At 42.7% G+C, this 26,780-nt stretch overlaps 2 protein-coding genes across 2 annotated transcripts in view; one reads left to right on the plus strand and one right to left on the minus strand.

Moving 5' to 3' along the window:
- Positions 1–1,726: 1,726 nt before the first annotated feature.
- On the plus strand, positions 1,727–8,429 carry NIF3L1 (NGG1 interacting factor 3 like 1). The gene is made up of 6 exons (XM_069860894.1): positions 1,727–2,258; positions 2,990–3,155; positions 3,599–3,725; positions 4,161–4,299; positions 6,223–6,306; positions 7,551–8,429. Exons 1-6 carry the CDS (start codon positions 1,823–1,825, stop codon positions 7,733–7,735), a joined length of 1,137 nt encoding a protein of 378 aa, XP_069716995.1. The 5' UTR covers positions 1,727–1,822; the 3' UTR covers positions 7,736–8,429.
- Positions 8,430–10,001: 1,572 nt separating this feature from the next.
- The window catches only part of LOC138722560 (origin recognition complex subunit 2-like), a 74,755-nt gene continuing 57,976 nt past the window's right edge, over positions 10,002–26,780 (minus strand). The window contains exons 12-26 of the mRNA XM_069860845.1: positions 26,071–26,214; positions 25,005–25,091; positions 23,604–23,693; positions 22,805–22,836; positions 21,480–21,537; positions 20,464–20,648; positions 19,815–19,913; positions 17,723–17,832; positions 16,110–16,242; positions 15,597–15,693; positions 13,806–13,952; positions 13,050–13,221; positions 12,662–12,723; positions 11,759–11,877; positions 10,002–11,132 (exon numbers count right to left, since the gene is read on the minus strand). Coding sequence (XP_069716946.1) covers positions 11,046–11,132; positions 11,759–11,877; positions 12,662–12,723; positions 13,050–13,221; positions 13,806–13,952; positions 15,597–15,693; positions 16,110–16,242; positions 17,723–17,832; positions 19,815–19,913; positions 20,464–20,648; positions 21,480–21,537; positions 22,805–22,836; positions 23,604–23,693; positions 25,005–25,091; positions 26,071–26,214 — 1,622 coding nt within the window. The 3' untranslated portion in view covers positions 10,002–11,045. The remainder of the gene's footprint in view (positions 11,133–11,758; positions 11,878–12,661; positions 12,724–13,049; positions 13,222–13,805; positions 13,953–15,596; positions 15,694–16,109; positions 16,243–17,722; positions 17,833–19,814; positions 19,914–20,463; positions 20,649–21,479; positions 21,538–22,804; positions 22,837–23,603; positions 23,694–25,004; positions 25,092–26,070; positions 26,215–26,780) is intronic.

The following is a 26,780-nucleotide window of genomic DNA, read 5'->3' on the forward strand; positions in this document are numbered from 1 at the left end:
GGAGCAGCTGAGAGAGCTGGGGTTGTTTAGCCTGGAGAAGAGGAGAAGGGTCTCACCTGAGGGGAGACCTCACTGCTCTCTATAAATACCTGAAAGGAGGTTGTGGAGAGGAGGGAGCTGGCCTCTTCTCCCAAGTGACAGGGGACAGGACTAGAGAGAATGGCCTCAAGCTCCGCCAGGAGAGGTTCAGGCTGGACATCAGGAAAAATTTTTTTACGGAAAGGGTCATTGGGCACTGGAACAGGTGGTTGAGTCACCTTCCCTGGAGGTATTTAAAGAACAGGTGGATGAGGTGCTGAGGGGCATGGTTTAGTGGTTTGTAGGAATGGTTGGACTCAATGATCCAGTGGGTCTTTTCCAACCTAATGATTCTGTGATTCTGAGGTGTCCGCGCCCATCACAGGGGGTTGGAACTGGATGGGCTTTGAGGACCCTTCCAACTCAACCCATACTATGATTCTATGAGCGCAGGGCTGGGGCTGCCAGGGCTGTTTTGCACCCCTAAACAAACTAACGCAAGCCACTCAGTAGAATGCAGTGTCTGTACTCATATTTAATCCAAACGAGTAAATTCATGAGCAGTAAAGGCCTCTCCTTTTGCAATAGCTGAGGAATAGAACTGTGGGAAAGCGTGAAGGTTGCATCTGGCCAGTGCTGCGGGAGCCAAGAAAAGATGGGAGGTCAAAATAACCCTGACTTTAAGCCTATATGGGAATCCCGGGTGCCAAGGAAGCAAGGCAGTGGGCTGCTCAGCAGAGCTTCACTCCCTGAAAGGGAGAACATCTATTGTAATTACCACTGGGAAACATGATTGATATAGAATCATTAGGTTGGAAAAGACCTTTGAGATCATCAACTAGTGAAGGGCTGGAGCACAAGTCTTACAAGGAGTGGCTGAAGGAGCTGGGGTTGTTTAGTCTGGAGAAAAGGAGGCTGAGGGGAGACCTTACCACTGTCTACAGCTATCAGAAATGAGATGGGTGTTGGTTTCTAACGCAAGTGACAGGCGCTATGACGGGAGGGGATGGCCTCAAGCTGCGCCCTGGGAGGTTCAGATTAGGAAAAAAATTTCACAGACAGGGCTATTGGGCGCTGTTAGAGGCTGCCCAGCGAGGTGGTGGAGTCGTCATGCCTGGTGATATTTAAAAGATGGGTAGACGAGGTACTTAAAGATATGGTTTAGTGGCAGACTCATGGGTTGGACTCAGTGATCTCAGATATCTTTCCCAACCTGGTGATTCTAACTCCAACCATACCTACCCACTACTAAACCATATCCTCAAGCACCTCATCTACCTGCCTTTTCAAAACCTCCAGGGATGGGACTCCAGCACCTCACTGGCCAGCCACTGTCAGTGCCTGAGAACCCATTCGGTGAATATGCATGATTTTACAAGAAATACAATACATACGTATATATTCAGTGTATATATAACTGCTACTGATAATTGTTGGCATATGTGCTAGGTGGATCGATCGCCCTGTGTGTCCAGTGCCAAATAAGAACACCTTGCTTCTTAAAACCGCCCTGGCACTAAGGAGTTTCTTTTCCTATTTCGGTGACAAGGGGAGTGCAGGGCCCCAAGGCCACCTGTCCCACCCCTGCTCGCTCCCCTCTCTGAGAGGCAAACGCTTCTCCCACTAGATTCCAATCCGCCCTTAGTCAGGGACGATGGATGAAGTTTAAGTTCTGTATGTTACTTGCAGGGCTCTGTCACTTGTGGGAGCCCAGGTGTTCACAGCCTGAAAACTCGCAGCTCTGCTATTCCAGTGAATTACCTGAGCTTATCCCTGGCTTTTTGACCCCTCTGCAGATCACTGCATGGTGCTGCCAGGCACACAGCTGGTTCGAAGGCCTCTCTGCTGCATCCCTGCTTTGGGCCACCTGCCCTCGCGCTCCCTCATGAATCTCCAGGAGCTCGTCCCTGCCCTGAACAACTTTGCATCCCTCTCCTTGGCTGCCAGCTGGGACAATGTGGGGTTGCTGGTGGAACCAAGTCCTCCCCACACTGTGAACACCCTTCTTCTCACTAATGATCTCACTGAGGAGGTGATGGAAGAGGCAGTGCAGAAGAAGGCAGACTTCATTCTTTCTTATCACCCTCCTATATTCACACCACTCAAGCGAGTAACGTGGAAGACCTGGAAGGAGCGGCTGGTGGTCCGAGCCCTGGAGCACAGGATTGGGATTTACTCTCCACATACAGCATACGATGCCATACCTCGTGGAGTCAATAACTGGCTAGAAAAAGGACTTGGTGAGATTCCGTTAAAAATAAATGAAAAAAAGGTTAAAATTATTCATCAGTAAATGTTATTTTATGTGGGGACCCTCCCTCGTTTTCCTTTCTACCAGCTTTTATGGGTATGATTTGAGTACTTTCTTTTTTGCTTTTTTATTTTCCCCAGTGTTCTTCTAGTGCTTCTAAGAACTCTAAACACATTTTAGGGAATTTCTTTTGTTGAGGAATGCCAGATACAAACACAAGAGGACATTTTCACATGCATGACTGTACTGTTGGATGTAGTCAGAACTGGTGCAGCGTGTTTATTGTCCATCTTGGTTGCAAAGTGTAGACTTTGAATCATCATCTTCAATTTATGAAGCTCAAGATCTCATTGTTTGTATAGAGGACTTAAGGTATCTGAAATTCTTTCAGATTTTTATCCAGTATTGTGGCTTATGAATTAAAACAGTTATGTCTTTTCCAGAGTGATTTACCAGCCAGAAACTAATTTGGTTCTGTACAATTGCTAGGATAAAACACGCAGTGTCAAGAATGACAATATATATCCACCAATGCCTTGAATTTAAAATAGACTGTGCCTAATGGAGACAATGGGGCAAGAACCTCAGTTCTGGTCAGGGAAAATGGATTCAAGTGCAAAATTTATATCTTTTTGTTGCATCTCTTTAGGATATGTGCAAAATCAGTATTAGACTACTTAGCCAGCTTTATAAAACAGCAATCTTTTATTGTTTCCTCAGGTGCCTGTACTTCTGTCCCACTGCAGCCATCGACTGCGCCAAGCTGTCCATCTGAGGGCACTCACCGAGTAGAATTCTGCACAGGTGACACTGAGCATCTGGACGTGGTGCTGTCCAAAATCAAAGACATCAAAGAGATCTCCTGTCTCACTACTTTCCCTGCCAGGTATCTGCTTCGCTCTCTGACTTTATATTCCTTCTGTTGTCTGAGGCAATAAGTTGTGGGAATTGATTTTACTGTTGTAATCACTTTGTTTCTCTGTGTATTGCAGCTATATTTTTTCAGCAACAGATGTAGATATTAAAGGAATAATCATCCCTTTCTGATCAATGTATGTTATACTAAGTGGTGACATCAACTCAGTGTAGTATCACATAGACTAGAAGAGTATTGACAGGAAATTTGATGAGGACAATTGAGTTAAATGCCCATATCTGTTTCTTTTAAGAGAGTATAGTCAACTAGGCTAGGCTAGGCTATTATAATGCCTTCTTTTTTCTTTTCTCTGCTGTAGAATAGCCACTGGGATAGAATAGTTTTTTTTATATTATTGTGATGCTAAAATTTTTTCTAGTTTCTTAGCAAGTATCAAACATATCTTCCCTCAGGGCTGAAGATGAGGAGCAAACACGAGTCAGTTTGAACTGCTCTCAAGAAGCACTGTTGGAGGTGGTGGCATTATTGTCCCAGAACAGCCTTCTTTATCACAAAACTGAGATTCTATTACTGCAAAAGGTAACAAAATCACCTATTACTTCCAGTGAATGTATTACTTGTGTGAGCTGCATGCCCTAAACACTGAAGTCCTGTAGTCGGTAGCATCACAGGTTTCCTATGCCAACCTGGCAGTGCTCTGAAATACTGGGAATTTGAAGCCACGCACATTTTCCAAAACAGTGAAAATAGCTGTGTGGCCTGTACTAGTTCTTAAATCATAGAATCACAGAGTGGTTTGCATTGGAATGGAGCTTAAAGATTATCCCGTTCCAACCCCACAGGTTCCAATAGCTAGTATAGTTAATACGTTACATTTGAGAACTTCACGTACATATATTTTCGTAAAGTTCCGAGGCATTTCTGAATGCTCAATATACTCACCTTGGCGCAGTACAGAAAGTGATGTGAACTTGTGGAGTCTGCTTTCTCACAGTAATGTTAATTTCTTTTCAGCCTCTTCTTCCCCATACTGGAATGGGACGCCTGTGCACACTGAGCAACGCAGTCTCCTTGTCAGATATAATCAAGCGTATCAAAAGCCACCTAAAACTACGCCACATCCGCTTAGCCATGGGAGTGGGCAGGACACTAGGTAAACAGGCCTGAAAGTAAAATTGTCTGTTAGAATGAGTATTCCAGGAAGACAAGGAGCATGAGTGTGTGAAAAACTGCTGCTTTGGATAGGTTTACTTTCAGGTAGTATGAAGCACTGTTAAGAACAAGAGTCATAGAATCATAGAATAGTTTGGGTTGGAAGGGACCTTAAAGCCCATCCAGTCCCACCCCCCCTGCCATGGGCAGGGACACCTCGCACCAGACCAGGCTGCCCAAGGTCCATCCAGCCTGGCCTTGAACACCTCCAGGGATGGGACAGCCACAGCTTCCCTGGGCAACCTGGGCCAGTGCCTCACCAGCCTCATGGTGAAGAAATTCTTCTTTATGTCTGGTCTAAATCTATATATATATACACCCATTGCCCCTCATCCTATCACTACAAGCCTTTGTGAACGGCTTTCTTGTAGCCCTTTTCAGGTACTGGAAGGTCACTATAAGGTGTCCTTGGAGACTTCTCCAGGCTGAACAAGCCCAACTCTCTCAGCCTGTCCTCGTATGGGAGGTGCTCGAGCCCTCTGATCATCTTTGTAGCCCTTCTCTGGACCCATCCCAACACTTCTATCTCCTTCTTATGTTGGGGATTCCAGAATTGGACACAGTACTCCAGATGAGGTCTCACAAGGGTGGAATAGAGGGGCAGAAAAAGCGTTCTAGGATTTACATGAAAGAAAGAAACAGCATTTTAGAATTTACATGATACAATGATGCAAAAAGAATGTCATCTGTATTTTTAGTTGTAAGTTCTATATTATGCTCGTTGTCACTGTGAAGAAGTAGCAGCACAAGTTGAATACAAGACAACCTTTTGCATAATGCCTAAGATTCGCCCCCCCCGCTCAAGTATCTGTGTAGCATTTCATTGTATACTCTCTTTTGTGACTGCATGGTAAATGTCAAAGCACCTTAAAATAGCAAGATGCTCTATGGTATCTTTATGAACATGTTTTATCTGTTTTGAGTGAAAGAGAAATAGTGGCAAAGAAAGCAAACCATCCTAGCTGAAACAGTGGGTTGCTAATAAAACATGGAGCAAGCATCCTCTTATCCCAGTTACCTATCCTAATCTCCAGGGAACACAGTTAGAATTTGTGAGAGCAAATTGGTTGATAACTGTTTAAACTTATGAGACAGAAGTCTTATTAGAAGCCTCTTACACTGTCATTTGCACTTGTAAAAACCCAAACTGTTTTGAAGCCTTGTTAAGGTGTGAGATCATAGTGGTGTGTCTGCCCTTAAATCAACAGAAATCACATGGCAACATGCGGTAAAACCTTAACAGAATTTGAAAACTTGTGTTGTGTGTCCCCTCTCCCTAGTGAATGTAATACAGGGAGAGAATAAATTCATTGTCGCTATCGCATATGTAACAGCGTGGAATCAGCAATCATAGCAAACAGGCAGATTTTGATTGATTGGCATGGAGCAGCTTCCAGCTTGTTTTGAGACTGGCCTGCTGAGAACTTCTTAAAAGTTAAGAAGCAGTATGTCTAGGAGGCAAAATGCTGCCTTAGTTGCATCATTAGTTGGAAAACTAATGATGGTGGAAGTTGAGAGTCCTGGGAGGAGTAGTAGCCTATTGGAAGGAATCAGAAACCTAACTAAATAACACCTCACTAGCAGAGAAAATGCCAACAGCCAGCCTCTGTGCTCTAGTTTCCTGCAGACTTTCCTACTCCTTGAAGAAAAAAACTTACACATCTATTTGGTACACAGGATCTTGCTGTATCATCAGAGAAGTTTTAGGCCTGTGACTCTTTCAAACTGATAGATTTGTCTCTTCCTCCAACAAATTTCTGTTGGCCCAAAAATCAAGGTAGAAGTTACTGTGAAACGGTAGCAATGCTGATGTGAGGGCTGAACAGAGGGAAAGGAGTTTAACTGTGCACCTTGTGTCCTGCAGAATCACCAGTGAAGAAAGTTGCTCTGTGTGCTGGTTCTGGGAGCAGCGTCCTGAAGGGAACGGAAGCTGACCTCTATTTCACAGGTAAAAGGTTATGTTGCTGTTTAGTTATCTTTATAAAAATAGACACTAGGGAAAAAAAACCCAAAACATAGGAAGTACAAACAAGACAAGAATCGATTGGGTGTTGAAAGATTTGGCCAGAAAGAATTAACTGTTATAATTGAGAAATAATCAGTTCGTTATTGGAATGACAGAAAAATAATATTAAAGTATCAATATTGTGGATCAGATGGCTGTGTGGGACAGTGAAGGCTATTTGAATTAAAGCATTGCTCTACATGCATTATTACAACAGAAAATTGGTGTTGGTGGCAGTCTAGTGCAAAGTGTGTTTCTCCTTTGGCAAGATCCAAAGTATTTCACAAAGGCTTGTAGTGATAGGACACGGGGCAATGGGTGTAAACTGGAGAGGGGCAGATTTAGACTAGACATAAAGAAGAATTTCTTCACTCCGCAGGTGGTGAGGCCCTGGCCCAGGTTGCCCAGGGAAGCTGTGGCTGCCCCATCCCAGGAGGTGTTCAAGGCCAGGCTGGATGGACCTTGGGCAGCCTGGGCTGGTGGGAGGTGTCCCTGCCCATGGCAGGGGGTTGGAACTGGGTAATCTTTAAGGTCTCTTCCAACCCAAACTATTCTATGATTTCCTCAGTTCTCTACAGAATTCCCAAACAGAAAATGGAATACAATGCAGTCTGCAGAATTTTCCAAACGAATCCCAATAGCATATGTGACCAAAGGGACACTTAGTCCATTACACTATTTCCCAACAGTTGGAACAGCTACTCCATATAGCTTCCTCAACAATGTGGAGGCTGCCTTGCATTCTGCAGCACTTAATTAGAGCAAGTTCTTTGGCAAGGTGTGTCCCATTTATCCCCCTTATAGAAAGCCCAGCAGAGCTGACCCTCAGACAGCTTCCTTCCAGGGCTTCGCAGTTGCCGTCCTGCATCACAGCAACCCCCATGGCATCCACGCAGTCCACTTCAAAACCACTCTGCCCGAAGTGGCAGAATCTTTTCAGAGAGGGCAAGGAATTTCTGTGGTTCCATCTCACGTATATGTGGGGGATATCAGTCGAAAGCCTTCCAAGGGACACTAGACAGGAGTGTTCTGTGTTCTTACCCTGAGGAGATGATGCTGCATTCCCCTTACAGGCTCTATTATCCCGTTAGGTGTTCCCAGCTAGGATTCTGCATACATTGCAAAGAATTGTTTCCCTAAACTGTACTGTTAGTGATCTACATGGCATTTTTTTCTCGAAACAACAGGAGAAATGTCCCACCATGACGTTCTGGATGCAGTTGCCAATGGGATAAGTGTTATTCTGGGTGAGCACAGTAACACTGAACGAGGCTTCTTGTCAGAGCTGCGTGACATGCTTGCTATCCACCTGCAGAACAAAATCAACATAATTGTGTCCAAGAAAGATAGAGATCCCCTTGAGGTAGTATAGGAAAAAAAACAGGAGTGAAAGAATCCAGTCAAGAGTTCCATGGTATCTTGCAGAGACCTATCCAACTGCAAGTTTAATGGAGATGCTCTGAACAGTACAGAATGATTGTATTACATGTTCCCTTAAAGTCTGGGATATATTTTGTCATCTGTCCAGTAAATAAATGCTTGTTTTGGGCTACAGAAGGCTGGTTTACTTAATTACTGGGCTGCACCTGAATAAATTTACTGCGTACTCTTACTGGATACATTTGATAACCAGAATACTCAGGGATCAGTTTGGGTAGAATATAAAACCCTGACTTATCTCCAGTTTCAACCTTACAGGGCAATTGTGCCATTACATTGAATCAAGTCAGTACAAGTAACTGTTATTTCATCTAATAAATCTCCTGGTAATAGTTAATGAAATGGTGCCAATTGCCCGTTTGCTTTAATAGTTTTGTTAAGACACCACACGTACGTAAATATGGAACACATCAGGTATTTAGTACCAGTATTCAGTGACACAGTCTACCTTAAATGCAGCTTTAAGGCTTTTTAATAGAGGGGCTCTCAATGAAAAAAAGCTTTGGAAGGTTAAAACGCAATTCCTTAATAAAGCTGTAAATAAATTTAATGTGCCTTTATTGCTTCCTTTTACTGTTTCTGTAACTATGGGTTTTAATTGCAGGATAAAGTAATGCTTTCACTATTGATATTGTTTGGGTTTCATTTTTTATGTTAGTTTTTTTGTTGTGTTTTTTTAAAAAGAAAAAAAAGAGTTTCCCTAGTTGTGTACCTTGGCATCTCTGGGTTGTGTGCACACCACAATAATATTTAAACAACATGAAAATATTTCTATTGCAAGTTTGTACAGATCCCTGCACCATCCCTTTAAGTCTAAGTTAATAAAACTGGCTCATCCAGCACTGTCTTTACCGTGCAATTGTGCATGTCTCGTTCCACTTAAATGTAAATGGAAGGAGGTGACTCCAGCATTGTCCGGAGCTACTGAGGCTGCGTAAAGGCCGTCCCTACCAGTACCATGAAGACTTCTCAGTAAGCTGAGGAACAGAAAGTGGGAAGAAATTTCTTTTTCCCCCACAAGTAAAGCGATCCCTCCAAATCCAACAGTTCTGTGTTGCTAGAGAAGACATTAACGTGCTTCTACCTTAGTGCACACACAGAATTCAACAGACAGAAATCTAGGCATAGATGAGGGAGTTGTCCAGAAACAGCATGAAATCAGGATCAAATACTTCGAACGCAAACTACAGGCATTATTTCACAGTGACTTTCTTTGGCTTACATCACAGAGGCAGTGGCAGCCAAGAACTGATTCAAACTTAGCCTTCTCTCTGCAGATGCGCGGTATCAACTTTTGGCCTGTATGGGCATCTGGTGGTCTACCAAAACTGAGGATGGTTATAGCACTTCATAAAGGAAATGTCACATCTAGAAACCCACATGTAATTGCACTGAAAATGCAATTATCACCAATTCTAAATGCTTCCATACATACTCAGAATATAAAACGAAATCTTGAGTTCCACAGGGACTGTGGAGAGAGTCGAAGGACTGCAAAATAGGGTGCGGTTGCTGCTTAGCTACAGTACTTTTAAAGTTTCCCCAACAGCACTTGTCTTCAAGAGGCAGACTTCCCGTTCTTGAACTCTACACCTAACTTACAGAACCCGGTTTGATCCCAGGCTCAGTGGTTCTGACGGTACCTTGAGTAGCAATGGGCAGGATTTGATGCATTTTGCCAAGTTGTGGAATTGCAGCCTATAAAATGCAGATGCAGGTGCCGCCGAAAGGGAATGGTAGTTGGAAAATGTTCTGGGAGAGGAAGCTGGAGCATTCTGCTCGCACCCACCAGTTTTCCTCATCAGACTGTCCAGCAAAGCAAATCATGTCCTGTATTTGAAGAATCAAACTGTTCATGGGATAAGTAGATACTCCATGTTTTCAGTACAAACAAAAGTCAGGCTGTAAACATCTGCCTGCTACCTCCCTCAGTGAGGGGTAGAAAAGGTAACTGTTTTTCCATGTGATATTTTGAGCTATATACTGGTATCAAAAGGCAGGCAAACTTTTTAATTTTGATAACTTATAAGAAACAATATAAAATAGTTTTACTAATTAGTTTGAAATCTTCTGCACACTGCATGAGGATTTGCATCGATATTTGACGTAACAATGAAAATGAAGCTTTCACTCAACTGCCAGAGGGATCTCCATCTTCCTATAACATACAAAGACTGCGGAAGACAAGACAAGCTATGGAAAATTAATGAAGTACTTTATTTGATTGATTTGAACTATTACAACATTGAGCTGTAACACAGCTATCAAATATGAGACACAGGGAGTCCCTGAAGTCTGGCTGGCAGACAACAGTTGATGGAACTACAGGGCTTACTCCCACATACCCTGAGGAAAGAAGTAAAGACAAGCTGTCAGACTTCAGCAGTCTCCCAACCTCTAAAGGCTTAAAAAAAGGGAGAGCTTATAGGTGGCATTTAAGGCCTCCAACAGGATCTGTGGACCCTCCTGATGTAAAAAATACACATATACAATTAAGCTCTTAAAAAATAAAGAAAAAAAAATTCACAGCCTCTTCATATTCCTAGATTGCAGTTTGGGAAGTAGATGAAAGAAGCTGGGTCTGCTCACCCCCACCAAGAGGCAATGACAATTCTGATTATCTAAATCTTATAACAGGATTTGGGCTTGGGGCAAGTCCTTCAGTTCTATTGCCAGAATTGAATAAGTTACCCACAGTGTCCCAAACCCACTAGTATCCTCCTTTCCACATGCAGTCAAGGCAGGTCTCTTAGCATTACAGATCTTGGCTTCTTCATACACAGGAAGCTTACAGTCTAACTGTAAAGTAGTACTGGAAAGCACGCCGTGGAGAGAAGTTGCACCATTAGTACAAACTAAAGCTCTGGCCATTTAGCGATTGGTGCTTCCCAAGTAAACTGCTCCAATGAAATCCTCACCTCTGGTGAGGTAGAGAGCAGAAGGCACAATGTTACAGTTTGTTCTGGCTGTAAGGTTGGCTGCATAGATAGGAAGAAGGCATCATCTGAGCTAAGAGACAAAGCAGACAAATCTAACTGCAGAGCAGGAAATTCTTTGTTTGCAGAAGTCGTAATTCCAAACTACCTGCAGCAGTCAAATGAGGAGCATCATTAATTACAATTAATACATTTCAGTAAGTAGTCCAGCACCCTAGGGGTTGGAGGGAGAGAGATCTGAGTATAGGCCCCTCTCCAGCAGCCTCTGAGAGCAATTGCTGTGGATCCTTTGAGAACACAGAGACCTTATACATCTTCATCCTCTTTCTCCAAGAAGTCAGTCAAGGTACTGTCATCTACAGGAATTAATAAGTATTCCACGCCATCAGCTCCCTGAGAACAGACACGCATACATATTCTGTTAACACCAGTGCACCGTGCAGTGCAAGCCACTAGATCACACTGCTATGCTGACGTTTATTTGCAGTCTGAGTGAGAGCTGGCCAGCACTCAGAAGGACTACGCGGCTAAAGAACAGGAACATGGCACTGGAAATACACCAACACTGTCAAAAGTCAGTGCACAAGAAATCTGGTGGGCTATGCTAGTCTGACACTTCACAGTTCCTCAACGCTGCGTTGCCACATCCAGTACTGCTACTCCACCTCGTTGTTATGACAAGCCTGCATTCTTCCATCGTGTAAATACAGGTAGCTATTAGAAGCAGACTGGCAGGCTCTGAGGTCTGTTACTTCTCGGTCTTCAGGAAGAAGAGACCCGTACCTTGCTGAATAACCGAAGCACACTGCATTTTTACAGCCCCCTATCCACATAAAGGGTGTTGAGAAATTGGAGACAGGGTAAGACCTGCAATTACAGAATTTCAGCCCTTTGCTTGTTCCTAGGTGCTGCAAACAATACAGCCTCAATGTGAGCTGCAAAGAGATACTTAATAGCAAGTAAGCATGTTTTCTTTAGGCTCACTGAATACCGAGAATCATCTTCTTCCCTCAACTCACCCGCTTGGTTCGGATGAGCTTGTGGTCCCTGAATTCTGTGAGCTGTGCCCTGAGTGTTAGGTCACTGTTCACAAGGAAAGCCTCCCGGCACTTCTGGTAGAAGTCTTGGAAGGACAGCCCTGCAGACAGAAAAAAGGTGAGAACAAGAAACTGAAGTGGTAAGATTGTCAGATTTTTCCAGGTCTAATGCCATATATTATCTCCACCTACAGATGTTGCTGTGGCATGGACCAGAGTGGCTACACTAACACCACCGCTTCTTTCAGATATACACAGCCACGGTAATATTTCAGTAATTAATGGAAAACAACTGAATTAACATTCCAGCCATCCTGTTTGCCTAATGGAATTTTAATAGCACTTTAAACAGATTTCCCAACATGGTTAATCTCTCTTAACTTCTAACTCCTCTATCTGACTTCTAACTTTCTTTATCATTAACATGTTATTCATATCCCCTGCAGCACTTGTTAGAGACAGTGATAGAATATTCCACGTGTATCCTAGAACGCAGGGACACATCAGACATCACTTAGATTGGAACAGCGTGGGAACAGAACCTCCTGTCTTTCCCTGGTCCTTCAGGTCTTAGTTATGCAAATTCACATTCTTGCTTTATTTTCATTTTTTAACTCCACAGCTCCCCAGGAATGGTCTCAGTCATGTCTAAACATCAAAGCAGACAACAGTAAGAGAAGGTCCTTCAGAACCAGACGGTCTATTGATTTCCTGTCAAGAATCAGACACAGCACCACTAGAAGACAGTTTACGCCACCAAGTCTCAGTGACCCAACAGTTAGAGCTCTTCAGTTGCTGCTCATGTAACCTGCATACTGAAAGGTAGCGCCGCTGTGACTGAGCTGGCATGGCACCCCAGACAGATGAGAAGAGGTGGATACATACCTACGTAAGATGAGTTGTCCTTGTTCCCCAGCTGGTACTGAGCAAGCAGTCTGAATATCCCCCTAGGTGAAAGGAGGACAGGGGAAAAGTCAAAAGGGAAAACAAAAACAACCACAAAACCAAACCCCAAATCCCCACCATTATAAAATATTAACTGAATTTTCCCTCATGACCAGGACTTAGTGCATAAGTCACATCACTGGACAAGGCTTGCTACCCAAATACTGTTCATATAAAGGAACCAGCCAAGTGGAACTCAGGCCCTACCATCTGCATCTCAAACACTTGTCAGAAAACAGGGATTGCCTCCTGCGAGGTGTAGACCAGAGTAACTTGGCAAGGACTGGATCCTCGGGAAGTGCTGCTATGAAATGTAACAATGTCTTACCTGGCATTGGAAGTGAGACTGCGCAGGACATGCGTAAGGGAGCTCAAAGCCAGAGATCCAGATTGTTGTACCAAAAGTGAATTCTCATAAGATGTTTCTTCTACATAAGGTTTAAATGTGGTTGTTTCATACCAAAGCCAGTTGTAAAGGCTTAGCTTTGCCTGATCCCACACTAGAAACAGAAAATAAAGAGCAGACAGAATTGGGAGATTCATCTTTTCTAAGGTGTTAAATAAGCAATATTAAAATGTACTTAGGATTTGAGGAAACAATGTATGCTTGGGAAATTCAGAGTAAGTACATCCAGATACTTGGGAGTTCAAGTAAGACAAATTTTCTGCAACAAAACATTTGCACACATCCCTTTTTCATACTAGCTTCATAGACATATTGTAAATCTTTCCAGAGTCAGCAGCGTGCAAAGAATTTCTAGCCGATAAACAAAATAATTTAGATGCTATGACAGACCTAACATACAATCTCCATTTCAGTAAGCCCCTAAATCAAAGGGTGCCAGAAGCTTGGAGACTATTTGTATATCATGATCAGTTGTTCCTAGTTCTCAGAATATTCATAGTTTTGGCTCAACATAGCCACAGTCCCAGCTGGGGCTTCTAGGTGCTACCACTATACATACATCACCAGATTTATTTTGCACATCAACAGTAATACATGAGCTTATGAAACATGCTCAGCAGCCCCAAAGTAGTACACAGATTCTTCTCTCTTTGCTACATCAGGCCCAAGGGGACTCACTGAGAGGAGCATTGATGTGATCGATAGAAGCAATGAGGTAAATGCTAGGCAGAGAGGATAACTGTGCAAGGATCTGCTGACTTCTTTCTCCTCGCAACATCTGGCTGTCCAGGTTATGAATGAGAACATAGAGCTCTAAAGATGAATCTGCAAGGTCAGAGAAAACAGTAGAGAACCAGTCAAAGAAACTGCACACAAAGTGGTTTCCCATTCCCAGTGGGGCCTAGGACAGGTCTATTCCATCAGGCTCCATCACTCAAATATCAAATCATTTTCCTTCTACAGGTTACTCTGACCTCTACCCCACATCTTCCATTTCTGAGCACCTAAAAGGCTTTTTCTTCATTCACTGTATCAGTTCTCATCACAGCTACTGGTCTTTTTGTGGTATAAGCTTTTCTCTTAAAATCCACTTTCCACTTGCTCTTGGCTATTTTTAGGAACTGTCCTTTTAGTTATGGCTTTTAGTTCTGTGATTCAAGGTCATTCAAATATATTTTAGGATGGAAGTCTAAGCACAATTTGTTCAGGTTCTTTTGAGTTAGTTGACTAGGATCCTTAAGCTCCCCTCCACACAATGAAAATGCATTTTCTATTCAGGGTTGGGTCAAAAGCATGCTAACTTCATTGCAAATCTTTCCCAGAGTCCTCAAAAGAAATTAAAGACTTAGCTCGGGTAATGCAAATGGTAGATGTTAAAATATCTAGCTAGCTTGTTGCTGCTGTACTTATCTCTGGGGACAGCTATTAGGTCCCGAGCCCAGAAGCAATTCTGGACTCAGTTTTTGAGGAAGTGAATGCATATTTGGTTGCCAACCAAAGGTTCCTCAGACTCCCAGTCAGATCAGCAATAACGCACTACACAAGACTGATTTATGTAGATTCAGGGGGTACCACCATTACTCAGGCTTTTTCCCTTTTTTCCTACCAGAAATACTTTAAGATAATGATGGAAAATACAACGTAAACACTTTTAACACCAGTGCTATGCACAAATAAGATTCCACAGCAATTTGGGTATGAACACATAAGCAGTAAAAGGAACATTCTGTGTGGCAATACTTGTTTAATTTTGCTTCTGAACCCAATTCTAACCTGCCTGTTGGACTGTACTGTCCTTTATTTCATCTTAATGTCAGTATTCACATATATTAAATTTAAATGACCATTCCACTAAACAATGTGCATTTCAATCTTAATCCAGGCTATACCGACATTTATGGAAAGGCTCTCAGGCCTTGATTTTCCAGAGCAGCCCAAAGGACTTGGTATCTGTCAGCAACTGTCATTCCATATTGTTTGCGAGTTCATACTTCTGTTGATTTTGGTGTGGTTTATGTCAGGTCCTCAAGTAGCCACTAAAAGCCATCTTCCCTCATGCAGGAAACTCAAGCTGGAGTTTACCCATCCTGTCTTCCATCAGGAAACACATGGCTACAGAAACTCCATATAAATAAAGCACAGAGGTACTGTGCTAAATGAAAGAGATGAGCATTTCAGTTTGCCAAAGGGCTGAGGAGCATCAGTCTTGTTAGAACACTCATGCCCTCCTCCTTCCCTTTCTAGAGAACTTAGTGCGTGAAACACTGGCTAACGAAACAGCTTGGGATCACCCTGGTGCGTGTATGTTTTTATATATGTGGCACAAATGACAAGCAAGAAAGTACAGTAGCTACAATAAACTAAGAAACTCTAACTGCACATATGAAAACAATGAGGACATAAGATGTCCAGGCTCTCCTAATAGTGGGTGAACTCTAACATTTTTATGTATAAAATTAATCATTTTACCTTCTCTAAACTTTTTAATGATGAATTCAAGTTGGTCAAGAGGGCTGCGGAAGGTCCCTATGTGGTCTAGTACCTCCTCTGTGATGGAGTTGAGAATCTGAAAAAGAAAAAAGCAGTCCCTTCCAGAGGGTTCTGGCACCGAAGGACCTAGTGCAGAAAATCTGAAACGGAGGCCTTGACTGTCATGAGGGAGGTAATCTGATTTTTACCACCAAATCCCCAAAACACTCAACATAAAGCAAAAAGTTCTACATCTCTTCAAAACAGTGACAAAAACGTTTTAGACTGATGGGTATCTATTAATGAAGGGAATTACTGCGATTCCTTGGAAAACACGTGGGCTAATTTCTTTAAACTCTTCGCTAGTTTACACCAGGACAGGAACTGCTCTTCACTTAAGAGTCTGCTGCTATAGGATGCAGCAGGTTTCCTTAGTATTTTACATTGAAATGCTTTAGAAGTATCTGTAACAGAGGATGATTAAATAAACCCGTAAGCTTTTCCCACACTTACAGATCTCACAGTGATGCTGGGGAAGTATCCATTAACCACAAGGTGAACAGAATCCTGGAGCACAGAGGTACGAAACTTCTCCAACAAATCACGCTTTGAACCCAGTCCATAAAGCACAATATTGAAACCCAAGCTGCAGAGAAGTGAGCAAATACATTGAATCAAAAGAAGTATAAGTCCCTTTTTAGGCCCATTCATTCATTAAGCAAAATGATCCATTGCAATCTACTCATCTAAAAATGTTGTGTTTCATCAGATCCAGGCTTACCTTCAGCTCACAAACAAGGTTAGCCACTAGGAATCTGAAATGTGGGATGTACCTCCCAGTACACGAGGCATTTTGGCAGTCTGGGGGCCCAAAAATTTAGCAAAACATCTATATAAGAAAATGGTATTGTTCAAGAATATGAGACTAGATCTGCAACTTCAGATAACAAAGAATAACCAGCATTCACATTCACTCCCTCACCAGTGACTACATTAAATGTTTACCATGGCTCACGGCAATTACAAGAAAAAAAGCAAGCCTTCACAATGCAGGCACAACTTCAAAGCAAAATTAAACTACTCTGATATCTCTTTCTTATCCTAGCTGTTCCACAGAGAAAGAGGCAGGAAAGCATAAAGAAAACATGGCAGGGAATCACAAAGCTTTGTTTAGTTTTGCAACGCAGGAAATGCATCATCTTGACCAGAAGGAAGAGTATCACGGCACTAAAAAAGCGCTGAGCAAAGTTAAGGTGTTTAACAACTGTCATTGACTTCATTATCATCTATGGACTTGTTCCTTCTACCCTGCCCCATGCATCTCTAACCATTTGCCCAGATCACTGAGTCACAGAGAACCCCTCTTGCAACTCTACAACTTTCAAAGCCAGTGTCTTTTTCATATGCTCTGTCACCCCCACATGGCCACAAATTTCTTTATACTCCACTCCCTTGCAAAAATTCCAGGGGATTTTCTCCTCACCAACATCTCCTGCCTCAGCACTTCCCTTCAAAGCTGGTGGCCTGCCTTCTCTCTAAGGTGCTTCAGACCTCACAGCTCTCCATAGTTCCCCGTTTGCTTTCCTGGATGCTTACTCATTTCTCCTTCCCGTGAAGATATACACAAACCCAGATAAAATTTATACTGCTAATGTTTCCAACACTATTAATGTTTCTTTGTGCCTAGGTCATTAGGTACCACAGACAATCAAAGTTAACTGCTACACCACTGGGGATAGCCACGTACTGAAGAAGCTGGTGGTGGGCTACTCACTAACAACTACGCTGCTGTAAGCAAAACTGACTGTTCACAAAGGACACATTTCTCATCATTCGTGTTCCCTGTTTGCGAATGCCCTCTAGCTTGGCTTACCAAGGCACAGACAAAGCAGCCAGGCAGAACACAATCTCATTTCACTTCAGGCATTCAGTTCAAAGAGTTAGTCAGGTATGATCTGATCTACAGGAAACATTGTACTAAATTAATGTCACCTAATTTTAAATTTAAGCAATCGATTAAAGGAAAAAAAGTTGCTGTTCAAGTTACCCGAGGATGTCGTTGATGTTAAGGGTAAGTTTACTGGCAGTGCCTGTTTACTATCCAGTGATTCTCATTGGATACTTACTGTAATTGCAGCATCCACTTGGAAAACAGGGATTCATGTTGCTGGTTTAGGTCTTTGATTTCAGCAGCATATGCAAGGGGAGCTTTTTTCAGAAGGTCATGCAGTGTTTGCTGTGTTGAGAAAGAAATAAAATGACAGTTATTTAAAGCTCAGAAGAAAACAAGACACATACCTGGAGTCCTTACAATACCCCTCTAGTATCCTCTCTAGCTAGGGAGCATAATGGTTTTCACTGATGGTGCACTCAAGCTGTGGGTTTTTTTTCCATGAAAACCTCCCTAAGCACAGTTTTGCTACTGGAAAAACAAAGCAAAGATTTAGTAGCCTTATTATGTGAAATGGCAGTCAGACTAGATCTAGAACCAATACCGCACTGTGTTTTATCTCTTCCTGCTGAGTACGGGAAAACCACTACTGAAATAATGGACACATTCAGATCTTAGGCAGCACCAAGCACTGTACCGGGAGGATACCAACATCACAGTCCTGCTCACAGGAGCAAGGGCTCCAACTCACAGGCTTAGCAATGGTTCACGTGGTTGTCACTACAAGCAAATGCTCTCAAACATCATCTTGCAAAAGAAATGCAGCAGGAAGGAAATAATTTGCTGCTGACAGCTAAATATAGAAAAAATTATTTCAAAAGTATCAAGAATCAAAGGATTAATTCAGCTTTAAAGATGTGCTGCAATGTTGATGTTTAAACAACTCAGTAGCATGACAAACAGCATCAAATCTACACTGGCCTCCCCTTCTCTTCAATTTTAACAGCTTTGCTTTCCACTCCTGTGCAGTGGAAGACAGTTTACTCTGGAAAAAACACAAAGACAGTGGCACTGCATCAGACAAACATAAAGCACTGAGACAGAGCTGCTAAGCCTTCAATTGCTTTAGAGCCAGCAGTAGATTTAACACTGAAAGCCTTGACTTCCATCCAGAGCTGTTACAGAACTTGTTAAGAATCCAGATGTTTCTCTGGTAGCAACTCCAGGCAAAGCAGACATAAAGTAATCTGCATATATGCCCATCTTTTAAAACACAGATAGGTACAAAAAGCAGTCAGATACAAGAGCTCCAAGTATTTTACATGCTTCCCTGGCACCTGTACTTGTGTACCTGTCTCTGTTGGGTGCAACTGCTTGCTTTGAACTGTCGTGCAGAATTAGCATATGGAAAAAAAATACTTTAATTCAGTCACCAAAATTAGATCATTCCTGTCTCCTAGGAAATGGAAAGGTACAAAGTGCGTTTCACAAACTAAGCATCATTTTGAGCAGTCCCAGTCCTGAATGTGGCTTTGACCCAGTAACGCTCCAGATGAAAAGGGCTCTCCATTTCCTCTACACATAAGTAGTCAAGACAACTTGTAACTCCCCATAGCATTTCATTGACAAAAATGCTGTTTTGATGATCATTTTTAAGGCAGGTCTCCACAGGCCTTCCCCCGCTTCCCCCTTTCCTCCCCTAAAAGCAAACTTTACCCTGCTCTGATAACTGCAGCTATCAACTATCTGCTCACCTGATAATGTCTTCTACCTGTTTGCCCTCCCATCTCAGGTTAAAACAACTGGGCACTGCCCCTGCTCAGTGCAGCAGCAGGAGACATAATGCTTAAAATGTGACCTAAATGAGTGTTACCACCACAAGTGTCATCCGCATAAACAGCTGTGAAGTAGCAACATTGGGACATTTTGAGAAGGGAAATCTTCATCAAAGAAATCAAAAGCTCCAAGAGTGGAGACGTCATTGCTCTCTATAACTACCTGAAAGGAGGTTGTAGAGAGGAGGGTGCTGGCCTCTTCTCCCAAGTGACAGGGGACAGGACAAGAGGGAATGGCCTCGAGTTCTGCCAGGGGAGATTTAGGCTGGACATTAGGAAAAAATTCTTCACAGAAAGGATCATTGGGCACTGGCACAGGCTGCCCAGGGAGGTGGTTGAGTCACCTCCCCTGGAGGTGTTTAAAGGACGGGTGGATGAGGTGCTCAGGGGCATGGTTTAGTGTCTGATAGGAATGGTTGGACTCGATGATACGGTGGGTCTCTTACAACCTGGTTATTCTATGATTCTAATGCGATTCACTAGTAAGCATACCTGGTCCAATCTTCTTTTCCGCAACTTCTGCAGCATTCGGTCTGAAGTGTGCACTTTAGAACTACTGTGAGCTTCAAAGTATTCCTCCACCAGGTTGCTCTGAAGAGGGACAGCAAGATCAGCCAACTCCTACTGCTATCAGGTTACCCCACTCCCTTTGCACTCACGAACATGTCTGAAGATGGCCAATATGATATATAGAGCAAGGATGAGTAGAAAGCCAGGAGACACTTGCAAAAATGGCTTCTATAGTAGCATTCTACCAAAGCTAACCTAGTCAGATGGTTCCTTCCTGAAGGCAGAGAGAAAAGAAATTCTGAGAGAGTACAGCAGTAATTCTAAGGGAGCGTGGGGATCCCTGGTGCTGCAGGACATCAGACAACACCAAGTTTAACACCAAGCCAGAAAGTAGTGTGTGCTTCTTTTAGTGCTACAGGAGTTAACTTCATCATCATTTCTCAGCACACTTCCTGCTTCATGGACATCTGACAGGGATTACTCAGAAGTACAGCAAAAGCCAACCCAGCTCGTTTGACTCAAAATGAGTCTTGCAGTTCTTCCCATAGTTAGGTATGGTCACTGACAGCTTACTACCATTAAATGTCCCTCCACACTTGTTAGCTTAGGGGTATATTTCCTGCACACTCACCATCTTGTCTTTCTTATTTTTTCTGGCTAGAGTGTTTCTGGGAGGAGGCACACATGAAGCCTTTGTTTTTGCTGGGGTCTTTGGCCCTGATAAAACAGTGTTGACTTCTTGCTGGTCCTCCTCATCCTCCTCCTCTGAGCAGGAAGCAGAATATTCACTCTCACTTTCTAAATAGAGACCTGGAGCTAGAAGATAAATTTAAGGTTAAGAGCTAGCAGCAGGTCCTTACACAGAACACATTTTGTACCACGTCACCCTCTCACATACATTCTCTGGATGTTTTTCAAGTATATGATTCCTAAATATATTTCATAGAAATGTAAAATCAATGCTTTAGAAGACTGCAGACTCACATTGTCATCTTTCCCAGTTCTAGGCTTATAATTATTGTTTAGTAAAGCTTGCTCCTTGACCTCAACTAAGAAACATAATCCTACCACAAAAAGTAACTAAAATGGACAATAGAATTCCCTATTTCTCTTAGCACCTCTGTGTCAGTTTTCCCAAAATGTCAATCATACCAGCCAATTATCTTCTGGGTCACACACTGCAAAAAAGGTGTTGTAAAAGACCTCTGTTAGCAATATTGGTTGAAGAGCATAGATAGAATCTGGCTCAGTCTTGGTCTCTCAACACAAAAGAAGATAACCAGTCATTGGAAGGTCTCTTCCATGAACGTCCCATGTATCATCAAGAAGTTTTAAGACTTGGTTCAAGCAATTGTGCCAGACTTAAGTGTCAGCATAGGCTAAATTACTGAGAGTTTTGTCTCTTTTGATCATGTTACTGAAGTTCAGCAACTTGGTGCTTCTAACCTTTCCAATCCTTTCCTAAGTAGCAATCTGTTGTAAGGACAAGGTCTACATAGACTTCCTTAAGGACATTTCTACATTCTTTGCGGGATGAATCAGATTGCTTCAGTCAGACTGCTACTACAGGGGAAGTCCATGAAGCAAAACACTCTCCTCTGAACAGGGTGCCTCACTGACTGTGGGAACTGACTGCTTGTTCTTTACCTGGTAGCCTCTTTCTGAGGCTGTAAGGTGTGGTAGACACAGCTTCTTTCTTTTTACTCTGCAACAGCAAAGAAAAAGCATTGATTAAAAGAAGAAATGTATACTTCCTCAAAACAGCCCTGTGCCATGCAAAGAGTAGAACCAAGTTACATTTCCAAACTACTTCATCCCACAAGAAACTGGGAAAGCAGAGGCAATAAGTATAGGGAGTTCTTTTTTTCCCATTCAGAGCTAGAGGGAGGCAGGACCAGTTTCCAAAAGGGGCTTAATTCTTCCAACTAAAGACGGAGGGTAGAAAACTGTAAAATCTACAACCAAGATGTCAATCCTGGTTCCTTGGGTAGAGTCAAGCTGAAGCAATGACAAACTGGAAATGCTTCAGCTCCCCAGAGCTCCCAGATCATAATGTCTAACCAAAACCATTTGGAAGTCCACTACAAAAACAACTACGAGAATGAAAGAAGACTACTCAGAATCCTAAGCCCTGAAGAATTACAGCAAAGGGAACCCATGCTGCCTGGGCTCATCAAGTTGCAGGGGCATGTCTTCCTTACATGTGTGCAAAGCACACGCCTGACTTGGACACCAGATCAAGCCTGCAGTACTTAGAAACACTTCTGTTAATCCTGTCAAAGCAGATGTGAAATTATCAGACAGCGAACATGACATTCCCCAACCAGCATCTCTTACAGGCAATTCTCATCCTGGAACTTTATACCAGAAAAGCTGTGCACACATTTCTAGTGTGTTGCTATACCGTTTTAGAAAGCCAACTGTTTCACAATGCTCTTTTTATAACCACCACAACTGGCAGTTCTGGACTGTATCTCTCTGTAGCATCACAAAAGGTGACATGAACTTGCATTCACAACTTACATTCACACTATCACAATTTATTTTTTATAAGCAAATGCTAAAGTAAGACGCTGAACAGCACCACAGTTCTTGAATTCCTGTTCTAACAGCACTCCTTACAATTAAGGCTTTCTTCCTTTGATAAGAAGCTGGAAAGCTGTAAGTTTAACTACATATTAAGGGGTTGTCTAACATCCTGATTTGTATGATGTAAGGAAAGTCTCCACCCACGCTAATTAAGCCGTCAAACCCACTATTTGCTCACTGATTCTAAATCCTATAATACTGATTAATGGCAGCTCTGGTTCTCACTTGAGTTCCTCCTGCCCAGTTGTATTAGGGGAGACATCTGTGCTGTGGATGAGGCTTTTCAAGGTCCTTCCTTTCCAGAATTTAGTAATTGGCCAGTTCAGGTTTTGAAAGTGAAAAAAAACAACCACCAAACCCCAAAACAAGACGGAGTCACTCACCCTCTGCGACACTTTATTTGAACTGGAATGTTCTGCAAAGCAAGAAACGGCATTGTTCAGAGTACTGCATATTTTCAACGATAGCACAAGATTTTCTATTAGAAAAACAGACATTCGCTATTCAAAGGTACACTGCACCAAAATATCGGCCTCTTGCGTGGTTAATCCTATGACAGAAGCTTCTAGTTCCTCACAGGTAGACATGGACAGAACAAAGACAGTCAATGTTATTACCACACAAGGCAGCTTTTAATTCTGGACACAGCTTTGGGTGGCTATCAGCAGGAAGGACGAGGATGAGAAATGAGCTAATGTCCTCTCCCCCTGAGCACATCAGACTCCACGAGTACAAAGTACTATGCTCTTGCCAGTGTTAACCCGCACTGACTTCTCCCACCTGTATCTCTCCCTGCAGCACTGGGTGCTTGAGTATAATAAAGTGTGAATTTGCACATGAATACCCATACACTCCTACCCACTTTCACTTGGTGCTGAACACATCAGCCCAGCTCATAATTCTTTCAAGCACAAGTATTTCTGTTGATCACAGAGGAAACCACAAAGTGGCAAGGCAATGGATGAGAGAGAAGTTCCTGTTTTCTCTACATCAGCAGGGCAGAATAAAAGGCCTGACACACAGGTGAACCAGGGGCCATGCATACCAAGCAGTTCAGTCTACAATGTCAAGCTGACTGGAATACTCAAGCATGACAGAAGTTGACTCTCAAGCATCTATTCCATCACCCAAACAGAAACATAACCTCCATTCACTGATTTTCAAAAGCACCACGGGACTTACTGCTGTTCTGAGGGGTTTTGCCTGTATTCTCGGGGCACTTGGCGTGCCCAGGTTCAACACTCTGTCCTGGTGTCTGGGCTAATTCAGAGGCTGCAGGAAACAGGAGGAAGGGAAGAAGTTTCGTGTGTCAGGTACAAAACTTCCAGCTCTGGCTAGTCAGCCATGGAGACATACCCCTGAAACACTCTTCAAGTATTAATTTCCTAGAGATTTCAGAAAGTGCACCAGATACTTCCATTTTTTCTAACCCTAATGGTCAACATAATTTTTAACAAAGATTTTCAAAGACTGAACTCCTCAGTTAACTCATTTTACAAGTATAGTGGAGGCAATGGCAGAGCAGCTTTGCTCCCTGGGAGACCACGTCTTTGAATCAGAGCAACGTCTGGTGATGTTCACTTGGTCCTTTAAAACTGCTAAACTGGACACAACAGAGCAGCAGGTGGAGCAAATACATGAGTTCCCCAGGAGGTGAGTTCTTGTATCCTGTTTATCTCTTCCTGCTACCTATCAGCACAAGTCGAAGTTGAATCACTGATCTGCACAACCTGCTAACGGTCCCTCAAGAAAACCAGCCTTCCATTGTGTGACCTGTGTCAGTTTTCCAACTTAGCTGTGGCTCCAAAACGGTGCAGCAGTGAAAGCCACCCTGCTGCAGGAGTGTGCTCCTTTCCTACAGGAGTTGTAAGAAATACACAGCTTCCCAAGACACAGCAGAAGCCCAGAGGAGAACTAAAGAGGTACGGAAAGCATAGTTTCTACACAGTGATCCAGAAGGATGACTCCTCTCCCTTGGATCACCCTTTGTAGGATGTATTAGTAGCTGTGACAGCTGACCACCAATGACGCTCAGATCATGCTGGGCACACAAAGACTCTAAAAGTGAGAAGAAAGGTAATGGCAGCAGGACTCAAGCACCTTACTTGAACCAGAGAAGACTACCCTCTCCAGAACCAGCACTTTCTGCTTGCTTCTCCTGTCCACAGTTAGCCTGGCAAGCACACTCAGACACTGTAAGTAGGCAAAATCCCCTAACACACAAAGTTATTACTGCTTTTGACTCTGCTACAAAATCAGTTATTCTAATATCCTTGTAAGTTATACAAATAAAACTCCTGACATCCTTTCGCTCTTATGTGCAGACTTGCTCCCAGAATTAAGAAACTTCTACTTTTTCTAATGTGTTTATATATTACCTGTATTTCTTATTCCCACCATGCTTTTGCTTTGTCCTAGCCATATGTTTTGGTTTCTGATGAAGACTGATTCAGAGCCAGATAAAAGCTATTGAATACTGCAACCATATTTTTTGAATAAACGGAAATGACAAATCGTATTAACAGAGGACTCAAAATAGACCGTATCCAGAGCAAGAATAAAAGAAAAAAGAGGAAAACATACCCAGCTCTGCCATTTTGCTGGAACGTTTGGGAGTCTGGAACGAGTAAACTTCACCACCACTTACACCTGAGCCATTTCCCATTGAACCTGTGAAAAGAAATGTTACTGGCAGTTATTTAAAAAGCACGGGTATATCGCTGTGCCTCCCTGAATGTTGGCGGTCGATTCTGTCGTTAGGCAAGTTGAGGTATATAACTGACCTGATGTAACCTACCCTAAGCTAACCTGACCTCCAGTAACCCAACCTAACATTAGCATAACACATACATCACATAAGCTAATTATTACTGAAAATCAACAGCAGTAATACATTAATAACATTATTAATACTGCAGTATTGTAATACTAATAATACCATAATGTACTGTATCTAACAAACGCACCATGGAGCTGAAGTTTTCTGTCTTGTGAAATGAGGCAGAGAGGCTGCACAAGATAACTCAATGACATTAAAATAGAGCATGCTTTAAAAGTAATTTATATAAATTTAATAAAGTACTGCATCACACTGCACAATTTATGTTCTCATTGGATGTGCCAAATCTAGATCATGGCCAATTTTAATAATAACTTTTTTTTTCCCCTCATGTTGCTTTATCATTTTTACCTTGGTTTCCAGGTCTATTATATTCCTTTTCTTCTTAGGAGCACTTGCAGAAGCTGACTCCTGTCTTTTGGCCACATTGAATGAAAACAGGTTGTACATGAGAGCACCTTCAAAAGAATGTTATTGCTATCGTGTTTGTTTATATACTCTGTGTCATTTACATCTCTGCAGAAGCTCCATTAAAACATGAAGTCATTGTGTTAGTTAGGACATAGTTAAGTGAAGCACAACAGTATTCCTAATCCAAAGAAGATGGAATGCGACATTTAATTATTTGCCTCAAAGTACTCTTTATATTGCAGGTGTTATGAAATAAATATCATAATAAAATCCTAGAATCATTATCCTCTGCTCCACCACAGCCAGAGCCGGTCAGCCCTCAAAAGCAATTTCACCAAGACTTGATACTGCAAGAATCTCCCAAGTTCACAGCTGTGTTAGGTTTTCCCCTGCTAATACCTTGGGCACATATTCCAAGAGCAGCAACATAGTTCTTCTCTTCCAGGATCTCCTGAGCTTCCTCATCTGAAATATTCTCAAGCTTCTTCACAAGCCTCTTCACGCTGTCCACCAGCTGGGTCTTATCCTTCCGTGCTTTAACACCTAGGATTACAAGAAAATTTTTAACCTCCTATGTCATTATTTCTATTGAAGTAGGACACAGCTACCCCATTCAGAGACCAAGCTCCCATTGCGCGAACCACTACACAAACACAACACAGAAAAGATGTCCCTCTAGAACAGCCAGTGTGCGCCCTGGTGACCCACTGACCCAACAGCCATTAGTCCCTCCTTTACTGCAAGGGCTGGCCCCTGCAGCCCATGAGAACAGGAGCCCCATTTCGGCACACAACAGCTTCCAAAGTTTTGGAGGAATGAGTGATTCACACAGAAGTGTCAAACTGCACTCAAAGGGGATGGTATTTGCCATGCCGACCCTCCTAGCAAAGTCAAGAAAGTGGAAAAGACCTGGCCTACAGGCAGTCAGTGCACTCATGGGAGAACTCAGGCTGGGAGATGCCTAGAGACCTGATACAAGCTGTAGTTAAGAAGTGGAGTTAAGTTTCATCTAAGCAACTGGTTTTTTGAAAGTTACATGGAACTTAATTCTGACATCGTGTTTTCTTTTAGATGGTTTCTTTCCCACTGCTCATTCTTTGAAGATAATG

This window comes from Phaenicophaeus curvirostris, chromosome 7 (assembly GCF_032191515.1).
Source record: "Phaenicophaeus curvirostris isolate KB17595 chromosome 7, BPBGC_Pcur_1.0, whole genome shotgun sequence".
In the NCBI taxonomy this organism is placed as follows: domain Eukaryota; kingdom Metazoa; phylum Chordata; class Aves; order Cuculiformes; family Cuculidae; genus Phaenicophaeus; species Phaenicophaeus curvirostris.